This window comes from Ceratotherium simum, chromosome 33 (assembly GCF_057802395.1).
Source record: "Ceratotherium simum simum isolate JZ-2026a chromosome 33, ASM5780239v1, whole genome shotgun sequence".
In the NCBI taxonomy this organism is placed as follows: Eukaryota; Metazoa; Chordata; class Mammalia; order Perissodactyla; family Rhinocerotidae; genus Ceratotherium; species Ceratotherium simum.
The window spans coordinates 16686949-16695177 of NC_141932.1; the positions used below are offsets into that span (position 1 = coordinate 16686949).

The 8229-nt window shown below is 58.3% G+C and overlaps 1 protein-coding gene across 4 annotated transcripts in view; it reads right to left on the bottom strand.

Moving 5' to 3' along the window:
- Window positions 1–5897, bottom strand: part of MARK4 (microtubule affinity regulating kinase 4) — a 28741-nt gene extending 22844 nt beyond the window's left edge. For 2 of the 4 annotated variants that reach the window (XM_087421561.1, XM_087421559.1), the window contains exons 1-2: window positions 5573–5897; window positions 890–1090 (exon numbers count right to left, since the gene is read on the bottom strand). In XM_087421561.1, coding sequence (XP_087277687.1) covers window positions 890–1090; window positions 5573–5623 — 252 coding nt within the window. In that variant the 5' untranslated portion in view covers window positions 5624–5897. The remainder of the gene's footprint in view (window positions 1–889; window positions 1091–5572) is intronic. The other 2 variants (XM_087421560.1, XM_087421562.1) reach the window with 1 other exon arrangement.
- Window positions 5898–8229: the final 2332 nt, after the last annotated feature.

Consider the following 8229-nt stretch of genomic DNA (forward strand, 5'->3'; position numbering starts at 1 on the left):
GCATTCCCGGGATAAACCCAGCTCTGTCATCACACAGCTTTCTTGAACTGATGTGCCAGATTCTATGTGCTGATGTCTTGTCTTTTTTGCATCTGCAATCATGTGTAAGGCTAGCCCATAATTTTATTTCTTATCTGTTTTGCAGTCATCCACGAAATAGCACATAAAATCAGCTGGGCAGTGGAAAGTCTTTCTTCAGTCTCTGGAAGCATTGGCATAAAAGTGGAATGTTTGGGAGAATTTGCCCATAAAACCATTGGGGCCTGGTGTCTTTTGTATGTGTGGCGTAGACAGCGCCAGGGCAGAAAAAATTGCTCTAGTCACTTTCTTTAAAATTGAAGGAGCAGAGGAGTCATGAACCCACGCACCATCTTTTTTTCCCACTAAGTGTGAATTAGAGACATGATATCTAGTTACAAGGTCTGCTTGGGCCCATCTGCAATAATGTTGCCATCCTCAGTACACAGGCCCCCTCTGGAAGGCCAGGTGGGAAGAGGGAGACAATGTGTAATTGAGAACTCAAATAAACCTCATGTATTCTCATCAAAATCACTGGATGATTTGATGGAACCAAAGTCCATCATTAAAACAGGGAGGTAGCCCAGGTTACGACACAAAAGCCATGTGAATTCTTAGAAATACAACCCATGGCTCTGCCTGGGATATATTTCCTGACAATTTCAGGGATGTCTGAAATTGATTCTCTTCTCCCACTTGGGTCATTCTGGAAAAATCTGAGATGTTCCGATCTGTCCCAGAGAGAGTCAGGGACTTCCCTGAGGTCACAAAGCAACATGAGGGCCAAGCCTGACCTCTCCCCCACCCCCCCAGCCACAAAGCACAAGGGCTGCAGGATTTGGCCCTGAGCCACGCCCACCCCCTCACTTACCTCCCGGCCAGTGAGGATGTGCCGGGCCAGCTTGACTTTGGCAAAGTTGCCCTTCCCGATGGTCCTCAGCAGGCGGTAGTTGCCCACGTGGGGCTGCTCCTCGGGACAGGAGGCGATGGAGTTCCGGCAGCGAGCACCCAGGGAGCGGCTGGACCAGGACGGTCCCTTGTCCGAGGAGCGGCCACTGCCCAAGGTGCCATGCTGGGCGGGGGAGATGGAGCGTGAGCGGCGGGCAGTGCCCCTCGAATCTCACCTTGAGCGGCACCCGGGGCTGGGGCAATTAACTCCAGCCACGGCCACTGGTCCCTGGTGACCCTTTCCAAATCCAGGCCAGAGGGAAGCACGATGCCTTTGGATCCTCCATCTCTCTCTATGAAAAGACACCTCCAAGAATAAAAACCTGAGGGCCCCCCACTCCGCAGCTTCCAGGGCCCCAGCATCAGGCCTCCCCTTCAGCCCTCTCTGCACTCAGTCCATCACCAACTTCCTTTTCTAATCACTGGAACCTCCATCAGCTCCACCAAATTTCATTCGAAATGCTGCCCCGCCCTCAGCCCCAAGAAACATTGACCTCGATCTGGACCTGACGCTCCAGCCCCACACGCCTGCCCCAGGGCTCCATCCCACCCTCGCTGCTTCCAACATCCCCTGTCCTCATCCAGCCCCCCAAATCTACTCCAAACCCAAATGTCAACATTGTATTCCCAGTTTACTACCCCTAACCTTTTTTTCCAATTCTTACTGCCCCCAACATGACTTGAAACATTGTAACTGTGACATTTTGCCCTACGTTCTAGCTGCACACCCTGTTACCCTCCTTGGGTAACACTGTTGCTTCCTAGATCGGCCCCCCACCGCCCTGTGCAACAGCCCAGTTCCATCAGCGCCCCACCCGCTGTTTCCCACGCCATCGCTCCTATCTGTCCCCAACGTTCTGTTCCTGCCGACCTGTCCCTCCTGGGCTTCTCTCCCCCGCAGGTCACCCGCCTGCTCCAGGCTGCCCTGGCCTGATTGTGAGCCCCAGGGACGGTGCCTCCCTTTCAGCGCTGGGGCCCAGGGTGCGGGCGACAGAGGGAGCCAGACGCCCCAGCCCCGACAGCTCTGCTCAGACCCCGCTCTGTCCCTTCCCAGGGCTGGGGGGGGGGGGGACGACAGAAGGACAAGGGAGCTGAGGAAGAGCGCGGGCCAGGTAGGCAATCAGATGAGGGCCCGGGGCTGCTCCATGCAGGGAATCTGCCAGATCACTTAACAGTGATGAGGACCAACGGTTAATAAGCACTGGCCATTAACACATCATCATCCCCATTTTACAGGTAGGGAAACTGAGGCCCAGAGCCGGGATCTGAACCCAGTTTACCCTGAGCTGATGTTCTTCACCACCCCACAGCACGCTGCCTCACACGCCCACATCATTTTTATTAAGCAGCCTTTACTGTGGGCCATGTCCTCGGCTAATAAGCATCTCCTCTGCATTTAACTCCCACAGAAGCCCAATGAGGGCGGTACCTGCAGCCTTATATTCCAGAGGAGAAACTGAGGCCTGGAGAGAGAAGAGTCCTGGTCAAGGTCACACAGTGGCTTCACGAGGGGCAGAAAGACAACCACCACGGCTGAAGCCCTAACCACACGGCCTCCACTCTCTGTGCCCTCACCCAGACCTTCGACGTGGGGCCCATTACAATCCGCATTCTCCAGACAGCGACCCCAAGGCCGACGCAGGGTAAATGTCTTGCCCAAGGTCGCATGGCAGACGGGGCAGAGTGCCCGGGCTTCGAACCCAGGCCTGCTGACTCCTGAGCATTGAGCTCTTTCCCACACCCCACTGGGATGCTCACAACCCCAGGCGTCCTCCCAGGGGAGGGTGGGAAGGGAGGTGGAGATCCCGGCTGATAAGGCCTGGGATCCCCAGCGAGATAAGGGCCAAGAGAAGAAGTGCCATCAGGTGGCACCAGAGGAGACAACCGGGGGTGGGCTGGCACCCCACTGAAGGCAGCGGGGCTGAGGAACCCCTGCAAGGGGCAGCTGGGGCAGTGGGTGACAAAGCCCCCAGGGGCCGGGGGTGGGAGCTAAAATTGGCCGGCACCACCAGCTGGCCCGGCTCCCTCCCGCCCGGCTGGCGCCCCAACACCAGGGCTGTTGCTAGGAAATCTCCAGGGAGGCTGGGCGCTGGGGGGCCTGGAACTTGGGGTGGGGGAGCATGACCCCACTTGGCTGTTGTCATGGTAACCAGACGGCAGGGGAGGGTGCTGCAACACCAGACTCCAGAGGGACAGAGGTGACCCCCCCCCAGGACTGACCTGCAGGTCTCATACACTAGAGTCAGGAGGAGACGAGAGAAGGGGATTAGGGGTCCTCAGATCCCCATTACGCACAGATCTGAACAACAAAAGGAGGAGTAAGTGCTTATGAGCTCCATTTCACAGATGAGAAAACCGAGGCTCAGAGAGGTGAGGTCACTGGCCTGAGGTCACCCAGCTAGGGAGGAACAGAAACTAGATTTGAACCCATGCTTGTCTGAATAATCAAAGCAATATAATAATAAATAATAATAATAGCAGATACCACATTCCTGGCCCTGTGCCTAAGTCACATAATCTCCTTGGCTTCTTAAAACATCCCTGACAGGGAGGTGCCATCATCAACCCCATATAGAGATAAATAAACTGAGGTCCCCAGCACGGAGGGGACCTGCGAGCTCACACCACACTAAGGCAGCCCCGGGGTGAGAATCTGACTCATATCCACAGTCACAATAGCAGCGAGCACATGTGGAGCGTGTCCTGGGTGCCAGGCTTCACCCGGATCACATCGAGTAACCCCCAGAGGGGCTCAGGCGATCATCCCCATTTTCCAGGGCAGGAAACTGAGGCTGAGAGAGGGAGAACCAGCAGTCTGAGGCCACAGGGCAAACCGGTGGCAGAGCCAGCATTTGAACCCAGGCCTGTGGGCTCCCTGGCACTTCCTGTAGTGGCTGGAGCGGCGGGGGGGGAGGGGGGGGGCATCTTATTGGAGACTCCAAATCAGAGCTGGCCTATAGCACGATGGGCGGTGGGGGGAGATCTCCGTGAGGAAGGGTCCTGTGAGATGAAGGGGCAGAGATAAATCTCTCTGGTGGGGATCTGGGGTGAGGGAGGCTGGTGGGGGGTGGGGCAGGGACCTGGCAGAAGGCCTGGGGTAAAGGGACAAAGCCCCCAGCTGGGGAAGAGTCTGGCATGTGTTGGTAGGAGGGTCTTGAGAAGCACTGAGAGTAATTAGAAACCAGGGAAATGGGCGGGGGTCTCCCCAGGTTGTTCTGGGCTGTGGTGTAGGGACGGGGGCCTGGGTATAGCGGGTAGGGTTGAAACCATAGGGCAGTGGAAGTCAGGGGCCAAGAATCCCTGGGCGGGGGAGCCTAGGTCTTGAGGAAACTCCTAGAAGTCAAAGAAGGGGGTTTCTAGAAGCAGTCCTTGGAACCAAAGAAAGTCTGGGGGCCTGGAAATCCTAGGGAAGGGGCTTCCTAAGCCAGGGGCAGCCCAGAGGAAAAAGGCTGAGCCTTGTGGGGGTGAAGAGGCCTAGAAACTTGGGGAGACGGCTTCCAAGAGAAGAGGGCTTAGAGCCAGGGCCAGACCAGAGGCTTGGAGGCCAGGAGTCTTCTGGAAGAAGGATCTGGGGCCAGGCCTGGTGAGCTGGGGAAGGCCTCCAAAGCTGAGGAGGGGGCTTCTCTGGGAGGCCAGACCTCCAGCAAGGAAGAGAGAGGCCTTTGGGCAGGAGAAGGGATGGGGGCCTGGAGAGCTAGGGGAAGAGATGGTGTCCTGTGAGGAGCGGACTGGCCTAGGAGGGAATCAGGGGTCGGGGGCACGGGGAGGGGGCTTGCCTGAAGATGAGGAGTTAACACAGGCAAAACCAGGCCTGGAGTCAGACTGGTCCAGGGCCTAGGAATCCGAGACTGGGCTGGGGGCCTGGAAGTTGGAGGCCAAAGCTTCCTGGGAGAGGAAGAGACCAGACAGGGTCCGGGGGGCATCTGGGGGGACCCAGGATGCCAGGAATCCAGGGGCAGGGCTGCTTGGAAGATGGGGACCAGGCCTGGGAGTGGAGAGACCTTGAAGGAGAAGAAAGGGCCCTGGGCCCAGGAAAGGTGGAAACGGGCTTCCTGTAGGAGGGTGCCCACAGGAGCCAGGAAGACCCTGGAGGGGCGGAGGGCTGGGAATGAGGAGAGGGGGGCTCCTGGGGAGCCCGGCACCCAGATCCAGACGGGGAAGGCCGGAGCCAGAGGCAGGAGGGGGCCAGGCCTTCCTGGGAGAGGGCCAGGGCTGGGCCTTGGGGTCAGGAGCGCTGTAAATCCGGGAGGGGGCGAGTTGTCGGATGCGGGCGGCCTGGAGGGGAGGGGGCTTAAGAACCTCCGGAGAAGGGAGGGGCTCCTGGGAGCAGGGGAGGGGGCTTCCTGGAGGGAAGAGACCCGGGCGGAAGCGGTCTGCAAAGGGACAAGAGAGGGGTCCCGAGAGAGGGGCGCCCCCAGGGGTCGGGCTGGGCTGAGGAGTGGGGGAGGGTCGAGAGGCCTGGAAGTCCGGGCGGGGGTCGGGAGGTGGCCGGCCGCGCCGGACCCGGGAAATGAGGGTAGGGGCTCGCGCGGCGAGGGGCACTGCGGGCCGAGGGGGTCGGCGGCTGGACCCGGCCGGGCTCCCCAAGGGGCCGAGCCCCACTCACCGTGTCCGAGTTCCGATCGTTGCCCGGGGCCAGCGCCGTCCGCGAAGACATTTTCTCCGGGTCCCAGGGGACTGGGCGGCCGGGTGGGGGGGGGCGGGGGTCCCAGGGTCCCCTCTCTTCCCCTCCCCCCCCGCCGGCCTGGGGACGCGAGCTCAAAAGCTGGGCGCCGTGGACACCCGGGTTCGCGCCGCGGGAGAGGGGGCAGGGCGGGGGAGGGAAGGGGACGCCGAGGGTCCTAGTGGCCCCGCGCACTTGGGGCCCGGGGCGCCATGGGGGCGGCGGGCAGACGGGCGGCGGGCGAGCGGGCGGGGGCCGGGGAGGGGGCGCGGAGCCGGCCCGGGCGGCGGCGGAGGGAGGCGGTGGAGGGGCTGGGGAGGAAGGGACGTCAGGGGGAGGGGCGGGCAGGGCGGGGCCGCCGGGACCCCGCCCCCTGCCGCCGGCCCTTAAAGGCGCAGGCCCTGGCCGGCCCGGGGCTCTGGGGGCGGAGGCAGGTCTGGGCGCGTTGATGGGGAGCGTGTTCTCACAGGCGAGTCGAGACTCACCGGGAAAGAGAGGAGGCGAGAAACGCCAAGGCAGAGCGCCAGGGACGCGGAGAAAGATAGTGAAAGACGCAGAGATAAAGAGACACAGAAAGAGAGACAAAGAGATGGGGAGAAACAGAGACACAAAGAGATGCAAAGAGAGCCAAAGGGCAGACGGACAAAAAGACAGAGGGAGAAACGAAAGGAAAGAGACAGAGGGAGAGACAGAAAGAGACAAAGAGAGACACACAGAGACGCAGAGACCTGTGAAGAGAAGGGATACAAAGAGGCAGAGGCAGAGGCGGAGAAGCCCCCAGAAGCAGGAACCAGGCCTCCCGTGCTGTTCACATTCTCCCTGCCAGTCCACCCTCTCCCTGGTCAAGGGGCCCAGGAAGCCCGTGGGGACACAGCGTCTTCTTTTTGTGTGTCTCTGCGTCTTTCTGGGCTAAGGGTGCCGGGGGATGGTGTGCTGGCGGGGCCGCTGCAGAAGGGTGACCAACCTCTCCAGCAATGCTGCCTCCCACCTCCCAGAAAACTCCAGACCCCAAGGTTGTGGGCGGCAGTCTCCTCTCTCTGCACCCCAGCTGGGGTCTGAGGGCTCTCTCTGTCCAGCTGTGTGACTCAGGGCCGGCATTTGCCCTTTCCGGGCCTCAGTTTCCCAGTCTCTAAAGCGAGGGGGGGATCCGCACGTTGCCTTCCTGGCAGGGCTGAAGCGGGTACAAAGGAACCCTGTGCAGGTGTCCGCCTGCAGGGCGCGGCTGCTCCCGGGATGGGAGAACTGAGACCAGAGAGGGTAAGGGCTTTGCTGAGGTCACACAGCGCTGTGGGGACCACCCGTGCCCTCTAGACCAGGGTGGGATGGAAGAAAGAGGGGCATGCGTAGCCCTGGCCCCAGAATCACACAGCCCTGGGAGGGGTCCATACCCTGCCGTGGTGTGTCTCACCACCTTCCTGAGCCTCAGTTTCCGTTTCTAAAAAATAGGTGTGATGATATAACAGCAGTGTCCTGGAGCCGGCTCAACTGAACTGTTACAGTCTCAGGAATTTTGGAACCGGTGGTTAAACAGCGTTATTAAAAATTAAATTATGCAAACATACAATTAAATAAATGATAAATAAATTAATAAATAATAAAAAAATAATTTATAAAAATAAATTAAATAAATAATATTTAAAACAAAGGTGATAAATATTCATCATGTTCTAATTATTTCGCTACGTTTTACTATTACCTGTGATCCTGAGGTTATTTACATCTGTTGTATCTGCATAGTGAAACTAATATGTAATGGACTACTGTGCATCTTTTCCCGGAAAAAACGCGTTCAGTGATGGCACCTTGGTAGCTTGAAATTAGCCGTGGTGGGAAAATTTACACCACAGAAATTGGCAAATGCTACAAAATTAAGCCCCCCCCGGGCCCCCCCCCCCGAGAGCCGGTTGTTAAACGTTTACCAGCACATCACTGGTTGATACTATCAGCTATGTAGACTCACAGAGGCTTCCTCTGTCCCAGGCTCTGAGCCCTTCATCCTTTCCGCCGCCACATGAGGTTGGACCATCATTATCAACCCCACTTACCGATGAGGAAAGAGACACCCCCCCCCAAAAAAAAAACATGCCGAAAGTCACACAGCAGGTGAGCGGTAGAACTGGGACTTGAACTAAGTGCCTCCAAACTCGAAAACTTGGGTTATTAACCATTGTGGTTTCCTGTCCCCGAATAACAACAGTAGCAACCTCAGTCTGCAGCAAATTAATGAGACGATGTAAGTAAAGCGCTTCACACCGGAATAGATTAGAACTTCATGTGTGGGTGACATTATTATTATTATTCAGCAAATGGGGCCTGGGGAGTCTCAGGGATGGTGGGAGGCAGAGAGGGAGATCAGGATGGTGTCCTAGAAGCCTTGAGATCTCAAGGGCTCTGCGGGTAAGGGTGGGGTCTTGGGGATGGGGTGGAGGCTGTCACCCCTTAATCCCTTCCCAGCCCCAGTGCTGGGAGCTGCAGTTCTCCTGAGCACCACACGGGGGCAGCAGACCACCTCCCTACAAATGCCCGCCCACCACGCTTCAAGGTCCCCTCTGGCTCCCGCGTCCCTAGTACAGTCCTACCCCATTTCCCAGATGGGAGGA